Source organism: Camelus ferus, chromosome 1 (genome assembly GCF_009834535.1).
Source record: "Camelus ferus isolate YT-003-E chromosome 1, BCGSAC_Cfer_1.0, whole genome shotgun sequence".
NCBI classification, from domain to species: Eukaryota; Metazoa; Chordata; class Mammalia; order Artiodactyla; family Camelidae; genus Camelus; species Camelus ferus.
In genome coordinates, this window is record NC_045696.1 from 2,900,808 (window position 1) to 2,916,809 (window position 16,002).

The 16,002-nt window shown below is 59.8% G+C and overlaps 1 protein-coding gene across 8 annotated transcripts in view; it reads right to left on the reverse strand.

The window, feature by feature from the left end:
- Positions 1-261: 261 nt before the first annotated feature.
- The window catches only part of PDE9A (phosphodiesterase 9A), a 92,327-nt gene continuing 76,586 nt past the window's right edge, over positions 262-16,002 (reverse strand). For 2 of the 8 annotated variants that reach the window (XM_032457933.1, XM_032458213.1), the window contains 11 exons: positions 15,929-15,991; positions 12,163-12,249; positions 11,333-11,437; positions 11,023-11,105; positions 9,744-9,900; positions 8,453-8,566; positions 5,929-6,033; positions 5,145-5,273; positions 3,601-3,696; positions 1,737-1,806; positions 328-494 (listed from right to left, as the gene is read on the reverse strand). In XM_032457933.1, the coding sequence (XP_032313824.1) occupies positions 481-494; positions 1,737-1,806; positions 3,601-3,696; positions 5,145-5,273; positions 5,929-6,033; positions 8,453-8,566; positions 9,744-9,900; positions 11,023-11,105; positions 11,333-11,437; positions 12,163-12,249; positions 15,929-15,991 (1,023 nt within the window). In that variant the 3' untranslated portion in view covers positions 328-480. Of the gene's footprint in view, positions 495-964; positions 1,022-1,736; positions 1,807-3,600; positions 3,697-5,144; positions 5,274-5,928; positions 6,034-8,452; positions 8,567-9,743; positions 9,901-11,022; positions 11,106-11,332; positions 11,438-12,162; positions 12,250-15,928; positions 15,992-16,002 lie in introns of all 8 variants that reach the window. The other 6 variants (XM_032458063.1, XM_032458160.1, XM_032457988.1 and 3 more) reach the window with 5 other exon arrangements.

Below are 16,002 nucleotides of genomic sequence, written 5' to 3' on the forward strand. Positions count from 1 at the left end.
CCCAGCACCGCCGCTGATGTCCCCCTCACAGCTCACAATCGGGGCATGCACGTCCTCGCGCTCCGGGGACTGCTCTGATGTTTTAACGCTGAATTACACACGGGAGGCCAGCATCACATCCCTGGGCCACTGCTCTAAGACACGCCGGCGAGAAGAGCAGTGTCTTCGTCTCCACGCAAAAACCAGGGGAGATTTCTGGGGTTTATCAGAAGCAGCCCAGGACGCACAACTCAACTAAAGAAAAAGTACGGTACCCATTTCTGTATAAGAATATATTATTTAAAAGACAGCTTAAAAATAAAAATTCTGTACAGCATCGTAAAGTCCTTTTTTTTTTTTTCTGTATCAGTGAACAAAACGGTTCTTAGAAAATGTGATCTTGTGATGTCAGGTGCTCAGAACCAACTCTTCCCTGCACGGAGGATACCGCAAAACTCAGCTGGTCGGGTCCAGATAGCATCCTGCCGGTCTCTGCTTTCTTCATGCACAGTCTGCTTGGAAAAGGAGAAAGAATGCTGATTTGTGTCTGTGGGACTGGAAATGTGCAGGCAGTGCCACAAATCACACATAGACAAGGAGCATGTCTTCTGTCCCAGAACTCTGCTCGTTTAATCACTAAAACAACAGGATGACTGGATGAAGATGTGGTATATATACATATAACAGAACACTACTCAGCCATAAAAAAGAATGAAAAAATGCCCTTTGCAGCAACATAGATGGACCTAGAGATTATCATATCCAGTGAAGTACATCAGAGAAAGACAAATATCAAATGATATCAGTTATATGTGGAATCTGAAAAAATGATACAAATTTTATTTACAAACCAGAAATAGACTCATGGACACAGAAAACAAACTATGGTTACCAAATGGGAAAAGGTGGGGAGGGATAAAATAGGAGGTTGGGACTAATAGATACACACTACTATATATAAAATAGATAAACAACGAGGACCTACTGTACAGCACGGGGAACTCTATTCAATTTTTTGTAATAAGCTATCATGGAAAAGAATCTGAAAAAAAAAAGTATGCATGTAACTGAATTGCTTTGCTGTACACCTGAAACTAACATTGTAAATCAACTACAGTTCAATTAAAAAAGTTAATAAAAAACTCAAGCAACAAGAGGAGTGGGATTGTCACCTCTAGTTTAGAGATGGGGGCTGTGGCTCAGAGAGGTTCAGACGCCTGCGCACATCACGCAGCTTGTGATTAGCAAAGCCCGGACTCACAGCAGGGACTGTCGGACGCCGGGGCTGTCTCTGCTCCTCCCCAAAACCACACCCAGTCCTCACGCCCCGCGCCTTGAATGTTTTCTGAGAATCTCTCAAACGATCCTCAGGCACGTGGGTGGCTGGCCTCATCTCGTGGAGGCCGAGGGGCTGGTTGCTTTCCGCCTGGACTAACTGAACGGCCAGTCCCCAAAGGGCACCGGAAGGGCTTGCAGCAACGAAAGCAGCAGCTTTATTTTTGAAAAGCTTTCAAACAGTGCTTTCCCTGGCAAGCGGTGCACCTGTGATCACGATCTTCCTCTGTTTCCTAAGGCCTTTCAGAGCCCAATTCTAATAAGCACGCAAGGAAGCAAAGCTTCACTTATTTAAGAAGATTCAGCCATTCAGGTTCTGTCCCTTCCCCCTCTTCCCTCCTTCCTTCTTTCAGGATTTCCGAGCCGTCCCCATCTGGGTCTGAATTACGTAAGCACTGAGACATCGTTCAGAACAGCCTTACCTTCACTCTTTCTCACATCTCTGCTTTTCTCTCTCGACTTGGTGTCCCCGGACATCAGGCTGTCAACCTTCTGCAGGAACCAGGACGGAGGATAAAAAGGCCAAAGTCAGGCTCCAGGAGACAGTGTGTGAGTGACCGCCTGTCTGCTTAAGAGCTTCCTGGGACTGAAGATGCTAAGATGTGTGAGGCCACTGAGGTCTACCCTCGGTGAGCCAACACACCACAGTGTGAGCGTCCCAGACACGGCTCTGCACCGCCAGCCACTGTCCCCGCAGCCGGAGGCCCCACCGGCCTGACACCGTCTGGACGTGGACCGCGAGCCCACGATGGGCGCCACGAGCAGCCCCGGGGCACCGGGGGTGGGGGGTGGAGTCCACACCCTTTCACCTCTTTTGTGGGTCTGTTCTTTCTGGGGACAGGAAGGGGCCCTGGAGGGTCCTAGCAGCCCTGCTGGGCCCTGGAGACTCAGGGCCTCCATGGGGATGGCGTGCAGCTGGCCGGGGATGAGGGGAAGGGGGTCAGGCCCCGTTAGCCTCCTGTCAGCCGTGGGGCGGGGAGACGACTCGGCCAGGGGACACCTCCGCTTACATCCATCTCTTCGTCATTTGCTCTTAGATGTTTAGAGTTTCCGAACCTGTCTGACTTTCTGGGAGAAGAATCCAACTAGAGAAATTGGTCGCCGGCCTGGATTGCTGAGCGACCCGTAAGCCTGTACGGAGCGGCAGAGCGTGTCCCGTGTCTCGTGCACAAAGGAGGTTGAGGGGCGAGGGTGACACGGGAGGTTCCGTGGGGCAGGGGCACGGTGGGAGATGCCATGAGCATGCAGCCCCCAGACTGACTGACGCCTGAGGACGGGTAACAGTAACCCTGCGACACCGTCCTGTGACTTCACCGTCAACCAATCAAGGACTGTGCCTGAGCTGATCACTTACCCTGGGACGCCCCGCCCTCACCTCGCCTTTAAAAATGCTTTGCTGAAACCCATCGGGTAGTTGGGGTTTTCTGAGCACCAGCTGCCCTGGGCTCCTTGCTTGGCAGCTGCCGTGAACATGGCACTTTCCTTCACCACAACCCGGGGCAGCAGATTGGCTTCACTGTGTTCAGGTGAGCGGACCAAGTTTGGTTTGGTACCAGCATGGGGGTCAGGGGGGCCCTGGAGTCAGGCGGATGCTGGCCAAGGCCAGACGGGGACAAAGCACCGGGCAGCAGGGAGGCTGTTCCAGCTGTACTGGGGGCCTTGGAGGGGGGGTGGGGACGGTGGATGGAGGGAAGGCCACACCTGAGGGGCCGCAGACATCACGGTGGGGGTCTGCAGTGATCTCAGGCGGCAGGGGGCCTGACGCAGCTCTGCACACACTGGGGTCCTGACTTGGCCAGACCAACTCTGGGGGCTTTTGGGAAAACCTCCACCCCAGCTCTGAGCCGTGAACTGTCCCCTCCCTCAAACACAGGACCCATCCCAGCAGCAACCTAGAGCCAGAGCCAATCTCCTGATGCTCCTTGCGGGTGCCACGTGCGGCTGGGTCCCGAGTGGCGGCTTTCCCTGTGCCAGGGGGCATCTCTTCCACTGCCCTCCCTCCGAACAAGGTCGCCCTGGGGAAGAGGAGGAGGACAGGGACCCCGCAGGGCCGGGGCGCTGCTCCGAGGGGGTGTGAGCAGCCATGAGGCTGTGATCCCGCGGGGACCATCGCAACCATGGGTGACTCCCTCCGGGACTTTGCATTCCATGCAGCATGGTTTCCCCGAAGACAGAGCCCCTCGTCTGACCCGGCCCGGCTTTCCGGTGGGATGGACGAGCTCTGGCCCCGAAGGCCTCTCGCCGGTGCGGCCGGCCGTGCAGGCCCTGTGCGCACTCCCGTCTCACCTCCTTCATGGCGTCGTCTATTTGCTTCAGCTCCTCATAGCGATCTCTGGATTCCCACAGGGGCTGCAGCATGAGCTCCTCGACTGCAGGGAAGAGCTGGGAGAGACACAGACGGATGCCATCAACAGTCCGTCCTCCTTACGGAAAATGCGTGAGCAAAACTGCGCCAGGTCCCGTGCGTCTGGGGGGACCAGCCGAATGGGAAACGTGCTTCTGTCCAAGGGGACCTTTGGAGGCTCCTGGGCCGTGGCTGCGGCAGAATCCAAGGTGCCCAAGGTTTGATGCCGTCTGGTCAATGGCTCCTGGAAGCCCTCCTGGATGGAGCCTGCGAGGCTGCCACCCACGCACCTGAGCTGTTTCCTTCTCTCATGTTTTCCACGTAGACCTGGCAGAAGCTGCTCTCCTCCTTCTATCTCCTGGGACTCCCGACTGTCCATCCTGCAGACTCTCATCATCCAAACGCCAACCTCACCCACTAGCCGCTGACGGCCCTGTGGCCGGAGGAGCGAGGCCATCCCCTCTGCTCACAGCACATCCCGGCCCGGCCCTGCCTCCCGCCTGCAGCTCCCGCTGTGCCGGGCCCACCTGGCGAACATCCATTTGTCTTTAAGATTCAGCTCTGAGGGCGCTACCTGCCCCCTCACCTGCGACCTCCCCAGCTCCAGGGAGGCGTGCCCCTGGTATCCCTGCCCCATGGAACCCTGGGCACATAGCTCTCAGCTGCAGTGCTCCCAGGCTTCTCCAGCCCCAGCTCTGCTCCTGCAACTGGAGGAGAGCAGGTCCGTCATCCCCTCACTGTGCCCCTGCACCTGCCGGCCCAGGCGAGGTCCGTGGTTGTGGAAGGAATGCTCATACAGGAAGGCGGGTTCTTAGAGAAGCGACAGTGTGGTGGAAGGACACATTGAGACAGTTATGGAAGGCCACTGGGGATGGCATGGGGCGCCTGAGCTCAGAGGTGGAGGTTTGGAAAAGGTGAGACCAGGAGCTGTGGGCCGTCCTGCGAGATGGAAGTGCCAGGGAGGGTGGGGGACTGTGCACAACAAGGCGGGGTGGCTTGTCGTGTGTTGGGGGCAGTGGGGAACCATGGAAGGTTCAGGAGAGAGGCAGAGACCATCTCCTGGCTGAGGACTAACCTGGCGACAGCCCTGTGCTGGGTGGGGTGGGGTGAGATGGAGGTGTGCGTAGATGAGAAGGGTCTTCTGAAGGCAAGCAGGAGAGGCACTGACGAGGCCCCTGGGTGGTGCCCTGGGACAGGGAGGGCCTGGGGTGGCTCCCAGAGACACCATGGATGAGGTTCTCCTGGCCAAGGTGGCTGAGGAAGGGGAAGCCGTGCGGCTCTGTGGCTTTGCTGCTGGCGTGGCCGGCGGGGCAGGAGGGATGGGTGGGGAGGCAAGAGGGGAGTCTGTTTTGGACATGCTGGCGTTAAGGTGGGGGGGGGACTTCAGGTGGGGCACTGGGCAGGTGGCCCAAGCACATGTGCGTGTGTGTGCACACACAAGTACTTCCCATCCTCGGGTCACCAGCTCGTGGTGATGGCGGCTCACCTTGGTCACCGTTTCGAACATTGGAATCAGGACGAACTTGATGAACCCAATTTGGGCTGTGGCTTTGGTCACTTTGTCCCGGTCCATGAACGGGGCCACGGGCAGGCCCTCTGACTTCTCGCGGTCGCTCTGCGGGGAATGCAGGAGACACGACGTTTAAGACAGAAAACCATCCGAATCTGGGAGCTTTTTCAGGGTCAACATCCCGCGAGAAAGAGAAAACAGCTACCAGGCCAGGGGGACCCGCCGCGCGGCCAGCACCTCGGCGGTCACGGGGGAAGAGGACGCCACCTTGCGTGCTGCCCAGCTGGGCCTGCAGGCTTGTGCCGGGGTTGGGGTTGGGGGGCTGGGGCTCAGCCGCAGCCCCCCAACCCCCACAGCTCCTCAGGCTGCTGTAGCAAGTGGCTTATTGTCCCTTCCAGCATCTTCCATCTTGGGCTGGCTTGGCTGTCTGTCCCAGAGCCTCCCGGGAACGGCTGCTGGCTGACCTCCCCTGGATGCCCTCTGCCTCCACGGTTCCCGCTCCAGGCCCTTGCGGGCCCCGGGGGCCCCTCAGCAGGTGAGCCAGTGGTCACAGGGGCAGCCTGACACGTGCTGCTCCCATTGGTCCCCGTCTTCTGTGCCTCAAATTACAACCCACTTCACTGCTGACGTGCGCCCGCTGTCACGGCTTCAGGGGGCTGGTGACGCGGCCACCCTGGCACCAGCCTGCCACGTCCCCGACATGAACCCAGTGAAGGGGGGAAGGAGCCACGGGAGGGTGGCTGCTGGGCAGCGCCCCTACCTGCATGAAGTACTCCTCCAGCAAGCAGTCCACCCAGGGCTCGGCCACCTCCGCCGGGCGGACCTCGTTGGAGATGTCACAGCACTTTATCAGAACCATCTTCAGCTAGAGGGAGAGAGGGGGGATCAGCACCACCACGCAGGCTGGTCCCGCCGCTGCGGGGCATCACCGCACCCCCGGCAGTCAGCATCTTCCCAGAGGTGGGGGCTCGAGGCGTGGGCAAGCCCCTTTAAAACACGGACGGTGGTCCCACAAACCACACACTGCCAAGTTCAAGCGTACCTTCTGGACGCTGACAATACTAAGAAACGCAGACACAGCACTGCCAGAAGGCGGGACTTTAAAAGGTAATGGGAAGGAACCCCCTGAGGTGGAGGGTCCTGGGGCCCCTGGGCACAGACGTGGCCCGCTGGAAATAGAGGGGAAGGGGACCCTCACGTAAAAGCAGGGAGGGCACCCCCTCCCTGAGCACCGGGGAGGGAAGGAGGATGGGGAACCACAGTCCCGCCTGCTGACTGAAGGGGCGTCCAAGGCAGAATCCTGCCCCAGCCTGGGGGCGCACAGTCACCCAAGGCTCGAGGTGGCCTTGGCTTCTGCCCTCTGGTCCCAAGCCTGGCACCGCCCCGTGTTAGCCGGGCCTCTGCTGGGACCCTGGGCTTCCTGCCTTTTTTTTAAATTCATACTTGGATAAACTTTTATTTTTATATCAAAGGGAAAACTAATTTCACCTAAAGCTGCCTAACCCACATTTCCAGTTGTGACGGTGTTTCATTTACCATCTACCTTTGAAAGGCTTCAAATAAAACACAGCTAGGAAAACACAAAGAGCCCTGATCGCAAAGCCTCCCGGCAGCTAGGCGGTGGCCATAGTGCTGCAGCTGCAAGTCGGCTGCGACGCCTCCCCGGGAGCCTAAGCGCAGCTCGCCTGGGGGCGCAGATAAGCAGCACCGCATCCACACATTAGGTTGTGACCGGCAGTCCTGAGCAGACAGCATCAGACTGTGTGACTTAAAAAAATTACCCTCGACTTGTCACGAACTGTATCAAAATCTGTCTGTTCTTCCAGTCCTCCCAAAAGCTCTACAAAAGCAGTGATGTACCGTCCCCGTTGTCCTTCACTTGTTGCCCAGCTTGAGTTGCCGTCCCCCAGAAGCCCCCTCCTCCTCGCCGCCCACGTCTGGACGTGTGACCGTCCAGGTCCTGCCCTGGCCCCTCCTGCCAGCCTTCCCAGACACCAGCCCCAGATGGTGCCCCCTGCATGCCCCACACCCGGCCGCGTCCTCGTCTTCCCAGGAGACTAACTCCCTCCGTCCGTGTGCAGGTCACTGACACTCACCCTGGGGTGGGGGGCAGTGGGGTGTGGATGGATGGGGCCCTGGGGAGCCCGTGCCTCTCTCTGCCCCTGGCCTGCAAAGACGTGATGGTCACTCTCTGAGTGGCCCGCTGTCCTAAGTGACCCCTCAACACTGGCAGCGCCACATTCTGGGTTCCTGCCCCATCTCTCCGTCCCAGCTGGCCTTTCCTCTGCAAAGAACTGGCAATGGATGGGGCTGGTCTGCCCTTCCATCTTCCATCTCCAGAGGTGTCCCCGCCCAGACCCTGCTCAGCCTTCTCGGCATCTTAGAGGGCAGGGTGGCACCTCCCCCGTCCCACTGTTTCCAGGAACAAGGAACTCCCTACACCAGACTGCATCTCTCTCTTCCATCTGGGATGGGATGCTTTGGGAGGCCCTGACTTGGGGGGACAGGCTCTCCCGCTGTTCAGTTATTAAAAACTGGAGGTCCTCCCCTGCACACTGTGTGTATTAGCCATAATTCAGTTTTGTGGAGTGGACGAGCCCCTCCTGAGGACAGGATGGTCAGAAGTCCAGCCAGATCGAAGAGGACTGTCCTTGCTGATGAACACATGGTGACGGAAGTGACGGTGTGGATGGTAACACTTTTGAGAGAGCGAGGCTGTCAGAGAGTAGACCTCGCCCTTAGACCAGGCTCGCAGAACCAACCCCGTCTCTCTCTGGAGACTAAGGCGGGAAGTCTTCCCGAGTTTTCCCTTCTCCGAAGGGCAGATGTGGGCACACCCCCGTCACGGGTGAGGTTCCCGCCCTTCTCTGGTCCCTCCGCCCTGGTTATGCAGGGGGCGCCCTGAAATGTAGCTGGTGGGGGCACAGGTGGGAGGCGTGGGGTCCCACCGGGTCCCCAAGGTGCCTGCCCAGAGGCTGGGATTCAGTGTGTTTTCTGGGGCTGGGCCTTCATGGGAGAACCAACTTTATTCTCAGCAAACCAGAGCCAGAGGGACTGCCTTCACCCACTCATCGCCCTCAAATCAGAATGAGATGGAGGAACAGGAAAAGGCTGCCTTTAACCTGGGGGGGGGGGTCCCGCCAGGGGGCTTTCCCGGTAAGAGCTGTGACAGCGACACCTCACTCCGAGGCGAGGTTACGAATTTTGGCTTCTTGGTTTCCAGTCTGAGCCGGAGGGTGGGACTCACCCACCAGCCCCCAAAGAGGGAAGACAAGCCTGCGTACGAGGGTCACGTGCTCCTCATTGCTGTAGTCAAAATTCTCCATTTTTTCCTTGAAAGAATCCATAATCTCTGCGTGTCTTGCCATGTCCGTGGCCAAGATTAACGTGATCATCCCCTGAGAAGCAAAACAGCAAAGCGTCAACACGGGGCACGATCTCGACAGCTGGGCAGTGAGTGCCGACTGTGTGCGGGGCCGCCCACATCACTTCAGCTGGTCCTCACGCCAGCGCTGTGGGCGTGCCTCGGAATCCCCGTCCTCATGTTCACAAAGACACTGAGACCCGCAGAGGCTGGGGAGCCTGCCCTCTGGAGGCTCCATTCCCTGACGTCTCCTGTTTCTGGTGCCCCCCGACTCCCCACCCCTGGCGCTCCATGGCTTGTGTCCGCATCACTCCCGTCTCTGCCTCTGTCGTCACACAGCCTCTCCGTGTCTGTGTCCCTCCTCTGTGTGTCTCTTATAAGGACACTTGGCATTGGATTGAGCCCACCTGGATAATCTAACCCAGAGCTCCTAATTTAATTAAACCTGCAAAGACTCTTTTTCTAAATAAGTCACAGGTCCTGGGGGGTCAGGAGGTGGACATACCTTTTTTTATTGGTTGGAGGGGCTACCATTCAGCCCGCCTCGCTCCTCAGGATGTGATTCTCACATCACCCCCCCGCCCCCACCAAAAGTGTCGGAGGGTGAAGCACAGGGCGGTGTTCAATGGGACCCCCTGTGTGTGGGGGCACCACTTTTGGTGACTTGGAAGGTCTGCCTGAGGACAGGTGGCTACCCTCATCCTCCTCCCAATGTGCCCTGAGGAGTGAAAGGTCTCTTCTCTGAAGTGGGAGGTGGGGGGCTCACGGGGTGGCCGGGGACAGGAGGGGGCCTAGGGGCCTGCGGCCAGGGTTCTGCCCTGCCGGACGGAGCAGACGTGTCTGTCCAGGGCCCACATGGACACACTCGGCCTCCTTGGGTGAGCGAGTTACCTCCTCTCTGTCAGCCTCACTTTCCTGGGCTGCGACATCAGAAAGGACTTGTCTCAAAGGGTTAAAGTAAATGGTGGCCGTGAGGTGCAGCTGCGTGGAAGCCCACGCAGGTGTGCACGCCACGTGCACACCTTTTCCTGGGGTCACGTGGTCTTGGAGGAGGTGGGCAGGTTTGTTCCCCAGGGTGCCTGGAGGGCACAGCTGTGCTTCAGAGCTCCCGGGAGCCTCAGCCACAGCAGAGGGGGCTTCCACTCTCTGGTCCTGCTCACCGTCTCCCCCGAAACCCCCGCTCTGCAGCAGCGAGCCCCCACCCCGCACACCTGTCTGATCTGCCGGAAGCTGTCCGGCTGCACATTGGAGAAGATGTTGCACTCAGGCTGGGTGAGGATCTGGAAGGCCACGGCACAGTGGTGGTTCTCCAGGGGCGAGATGTCATTGTAGCGGACGGCCAGCTCCGTGCGGGCGTTGATCTGGTACCTGGGATCGCAGGAGAGAGCAGAGGGAGCCTCAGGCACCCGCACTTGGAGGCCCCTGTGAGTCAGGGCAGCAGCGCCCGGGTGTTTAGAGGCTGGAAGTGATGGGGCTATTGGGGGCGACCACACCCTGCTGGTGCCCAGAACCCTCTTCTCCTGATGTTCTGCTGCCTGCTAACTAGATGCCCCCAAGATGTCACAGTACTAATGGCAGATGCCACCAAGAAGCCTCAGGGCCTCCCCGCCACATGCCCTGAGGGTGTTCAGGCCCCATGAGCATTTTCAGTTTGTGGTGGTGGGGGGTCAGGATGTATTTTCACAGTCAGGGGCTGTGGGCTCGGCCCTTGGCTGGCCTGTCCTCGGCACATCCTCCGAGTGTGAGGTGAGGGGACGCCGCCTCCTCTGGGGAGCACAGACGTCCCCGCCCTGGGATCCGCTCTGGTCCTGACAAACCACCGCCCGGTTCTTTGGCGTATCCGGTGTCATCACACACAATAAAATTCGGAACACGAACACACAGATTCAACAGAACAACCCATGCATCGCTGCGAACACAAACCAACACCACGTGGCCCGGACTCCGGCAGGTACTTGGGGTGGATCTCTGTGCCTCGCCCCCAGAGGCGGGACTGGATGTGCGGTCCAGCAAAGCTGGCCGGTCCTCCTGGCCTCTGCGCCCTGCCCTGCCTTGGACCCTCCCACCTCTCACTCGTCCATACCCTTCTCTGACTCAGTAAGTCTTAGCCCCTTCTCTCTGCTCACTTGGGAGGCTGCCCTTGGGGGAGTGAGACCCAGAGAACAAGGTCCACATGTGGGTGGGCGCCACTCCTTGCTTTGGGGGGAAGCGAGGTTCTGCTGCTGCCAGGCTCTGCCTGTGCAGATGCAGACTTGGGGCCGGGACCACAAAGGGGTGTGTCAGCCCCTCAGGGGTCCTGTCCCAGGAGTCAAGGCCCTGGACAAAGCCCCAAATCGGGGAGCCATGTCCCACGGAGGTGGAGCTGGGGGCTTGAGAAGCCTTCACCGACAGCTGCAGCTTGGAACTTGCAGAGCGTTGAGCTGGAAAGTTCACCTCTGATGCTCAGAGTGCCCTTGAGGGGGAAAAAGGAGATAAAGACCCCGAACATACGTGTTGTTGTAGCCGGGATGGTCCAAATCATGGCAGATGGCCGCTGTCATCAGGATCAAGATATCCATCTGGGAAAACTTCTCCTGGATCAGAGACAGGGTGGGTGGGGTGAGGAGGGGGCGTAACCTGGTGGGATCCGGGTGGGCCGAGGCCAAGTGGGAGGGGACCCACCTCTCTGGGTCAGGAGGGGGAGGAGGGCGGGGCGCTTGTCATGGACACAGGCGGGGGCGGGGCTCCCAGGGATGGCTGTGGCTCCAGGGAGGGGCGGGGCTCCCAGGGAGGGGAGGACCCCCCACCCCGCCCTGCACACCTGGAGCCCGCAGAGCCAGACCATGCTGTACATCATCTGGGCGACGCAGAAGCAGTGCCGGAAGTTGTGGAAGGGGTTGTTCCGGTAGTTGTCGTGCACGCAGAGCTGTGGGATGAGAGGGCAGGGTCCAGCCTCAGCCCCATCGCCCGCCGCCTCTCCAGGCTCCGGGCACTTTGTCCCTGTCGCCAACTGTCTGCTCCTGGCCTGGGCCTCCCGTTTCCCCAGGGTGCGGACAGGGGGCCCTGGGGCCTGAGGGCGTCCCAGGGCCACGCTGTGGCTTCCACTCTGGGCCCGTGGACTGAGCCATCCCCAGAGGGGCCATCCGGGGACCTGAAGCTGGGAGGGGGCTGGGGGTACGTGAGGGGCTCCAGTCACCAGCAAACCTTCAACACGCTTATAACGTTTGGTTCTGAGCAATACTGTGTTTCAAAGAAAGATCTGCTGCGAAACACACACTCCTTTACACACGTACCGGTATCCTTCCCCACATGTACACCTCACACACTCATACACACACGTGCACACACCACAAATACACACTCACATGCATACACTTACACATGTACCCCCACAAACACGCAGGCACCTGCACTCACAATTGTGCACACACCCCACATGTACACATGCAGTCACAAATGCACACACACAGATGCTCACACATGTACACACACGTACCCAGGAACACATGCACACATGCACAGACACACGTGTGCATGACACCCCCCCAACACACATGCTGCCTCGTGCATCTCCATCAGGGAGGCGCCCACGGGCCATTCCCGTGGGACTCTGTGAAACCGTGTGCAGGGTCAGGAGGGCCTGACACTCACCAGCCACCTCTTGAGCGTGACAGGGTTGATGCTGAAGTCTCTGACCAGGCCCAGGTCATGGTACATGTGCTCTAAGCAGCTGAGCATCTGCGGGCACAGAAGCAGGACGGTCAACAGCATGACCGGGCCAGGCCAGGCCCCCACGGCCCGGGAAAGCCTGCAGGAAAGCCGGGTGGCTTCCCCAGGCCGGTCCCCAGGCGAGTCCTCCCCTCCTGGGGGTCCTGGAGAGCGAAGCCTGCTGACTGGGGGTTTTCAGGATCCCCTGAAGGGATGTGGGGGCTTGAAAGAACAGTTGGGGTTCAGAAGTCAATGGGATTCTCTGCAGGAGGGGACACGCCGGGTGAGAGGGACACCGCACCCAATGACCGCATTGGAAAGGATTTCACTTATTTATTCACGTGAGGGACCATCTCAGGGGGTCGGCTTCACAGTGTGAGGTTCCGGGACTCAGTTCCATCCTCAGCAGACCTGGCCCTGGACGTGCCTGAGGCTGGGAGATGGAGGAGCTCGAGGACGCACATCCCAGACGTGCGGCACCCCGCTCCCCAGCGGCCCCCGGCGGCGGGGTCACGCTCTTTAATGTGTTAACTGCAGTGCCCAGAAGCCGGCCCTCCTTCTGGGGCACTTCCCCTCTGAGCTGCCTTGTCCAGAAATCCCCGCTCAAGCTGGAACTGATTTTGTTTCCAGTCCCAAAGAGGATTTACGGTTGCCATCTGTTTAAACACCCCTCAGAGCTTCGCATCTAATTAGGCTAGGGAAGAAAGATTAAATGATTTTTCAAAAGTGAGAGTTTGACCCAGTGGGCTTTGCTTTCTGGGAAGGCAGGTCTTGGGTGAGAGCCCAGGGGGGATGGGGATCTGCCAAGCCGGGACGACACAGAATCAGCTGGGGGCAGAAGGCAGACACCGGCCGCACTCCCCCCGCCCCCCAGGTCCCACCCCTGTGCCCTCCGTCCGTCCCATCACCCACCGCCCCAGTGTCTGCACAGGCACTGCTTCCTGTCTGCCTCTGTTCACCGGGTGACCTCCTCCCAAAAGGGTGTCTTAGGGGCTGAACTGTGACCCCCAAATCATTGTGTTGAGGCCCTGACCCCAGTGAGACAGTTTGGAGAGAGGGCCTTGAAGCAGGTGACTGAGGTGGGCCCTCGTCTGCTAGGACTGGCGTCCTTATGAGAAGAGACCAGGACACAGACACGCACGGGGGACGACCACGTGAGGACACAGGAGGAGACGGCCATCTGCACGCCGAGGGGAGAGGCCTCAGACGGAACTGGCCCTGCCTACACCTTGATCTTGGACTTCCAGCCTCCAGACTGTGAGAACAGGTTTCTCCCATTCTTTGGAAGCCCCCACCCCGTTCCCCCAGCGCCTGTGGTGTTTGTTACAGGGCACACGCTGAGGAAAACTCATTTCCACTTGTTACTCAGTGTAGGAGAACTGGACACACAAGTCGGCTGCGGTTTTGCAAATCCAACCCCATGACCAGGCATCAGTGTCCATGAAAGGAACACCTTAGGGAGCAGAGGCTTCCGTGGCATCACAAAGAGTCCACCTGGAAAACTGGAAACCGCCCCCTGCCCCGCTCCCCCATGCAGTGGGAACTGGGGTGATGTCCCAGATGGAAAGTCCCTGAAGGTAACCACACACCCGTCTTCCTCGAGGGGGCAGCACACGGGCAGACTGGGCCCGGGGCTTGGACTCCAGAGCCTTGAAGAAGCCCCTTACAGGATGGTCAGGGTGCAGGGTCCCGGCCTGAGGACGGGAGGGCTGGTGTCCAGGCTGCTGCCCGGATCCCCCTAGCTTTGCCGGCAGCTCTATCGCCAGCCAGGGGGCTCACTGTCCAGAGCTTCTGGTCCCCACATCGTCCTGGATGCTGGCCCTTGGGACTGGACGCTGTAGCTCTGATCTCTCACCGCCTGACACCTTTGCTCCACCCGCCCATTCTGGGTTCAGGGCAACCCCGAGGAGCTGAAATGTTTGCGACAGTCAAGAGGCAGAGGTGACGGGCAGACGAAACCATCTGGTGCCGCTTCCGTGGCGGCTCCGGAGCAGGAGTGACACGTCTGTGCATCTGCTCTCGTGCTGGCGGCCCGGACGTGGCAGCGGGTTGGGGTCTGGGCGGCCGGGTGGTGGAGAGTGTGGAGGACGCCTGAGAGACCAGAGGCCCCGCAGCTTCAAGCTGGCGCTCAGCCACCTCCGTGTGGTGTGTGTGATCGGAGGACGCCGGACGCGGCCCCAGGCGACGCCAGGCGCGCGTCACCCCCGCGTGGAGGGGGAGAGGTGAGCCACCACCACCCGGAGTCCTGATGTTCCCGGGATGCGAGCTGCTCCGGGGGCGGCCAGATGCAGTTTCGGGGGCTGGCGGGCTGTTGAGGCTTCAAGTGCCATCCTCGCTGCCAGCACTCCAAAATCCACGACGTGCCCAGATGTGCCAGAGGCCAGGGCTCCGTCTCTGAGCACCTCCGGCTGCCACCGCAGGCAGCTGCAGGCTTTTGGAAGCGCCGGAACCCCTCCCAGTCTCCCCTGGGATGTGCTGGTGGAGGCCGGGCCAGCAGCCGGCCGCACGGGCAGCGTCGCTCCTTCCACCCCGGCCCTGATGGCAGCTGCACGCACGCCCCGCGTGCGGACTGATGTAGGAAGGAGGCACCTTCCCATCCCGAGGCGTCCACACTCTCAGTGTGAGGGCGCGCCCCTCCCCGGCCTCAGGCAGCCCGAGCTTGGAGGACACGGGGACGGAGGGGCTCTGCCGTCAGGCCCAGGTCTGCTCTCACCCCCCAGGGGCTGGGGCCAAACGTGACTTTTCTGGATGTGCTCAGTGGTGACTCTTGTCCCCCTGCTGGAAGCAGGGGTCTGTGTGTCCCGAGCCCCGGGGACAGGCCCCCCATCGTTGGGAGCCGCTGAGACAGAGGTCCTCCTGCTTCTTTTGGAAGATGTAGCTCTGGCTCCTCCGGTCACGCTCCCCAGCCCCGTCCATCTCTGATCACGCAGCTCTGGCAGGTGGCGGCCACATGCTTAAAATGCCCCCTTCCCCTGAACTCGCAGCTCCCACGCACTGACTGGTTGGACATGTCATCGGGTTTACTCGCTAGAAAACACCCCGAGACACAGGCCAGCACAGGCCCTGCCCAGCGGCCAGGCCGGGTGGGGGCGGGGTCTGTGCTTCGCCGGGCTTCCGTGTCCTGGGAGACCACGCGAGTGGAAGTGGGTCCCTGAGGAGATTCCAGGCGACCGTGATGGGATGGCGACCGCTCAGCGAGTAAAGCCCTTTCCTGCGACCTGCAGGGACGTCCACCTGCTGACCTCGACCGAGCGCATGAGTGATCCCGGGGCGGCCGCTCTGTGTCACAGAAAAGCCCATGAGTCCGTAGGTTTTGGTGGCCTGAAGCCCACGCGGAGAGACTTCTTGTTTCTTGGGGTTCAGAAAAGGGGGAGTAAGTGATGTTGTCAGGTAAGAGACTAAACCAAAAAACTCCAGGTTTGGGTTTTCTCGGCAGAAGAGAAATGTTAAAGAACTTTCTTGCTGTAAGAAGCAACTCTCGGTCCCCGAGTCCTCACTGCCCCTCGTCCGGCCGTGACGCAGGTGCCCATGTCCCCTCGCCTCGCTCTCAGCAGAACCTCCAGTGGAAGCCCCTTCTGGAAATTCTCCCCAATGCGTTGGAGGCCCCCCACCCCCGGGGGGGCACAGCAGCCAGCCTGGGGGTCAGGACATGGCCCTGGGGACGCTCTGGGGACATGTGCAGTCAGAGCCCAGGTGCAAGGCCCCTCACCTGCTCCTCGGGTCCGGTGCCCCTTCCTGAGTTCAGGGCCTTCCCGAGCCCACCAGGGGCAGTCTGAATGAAAA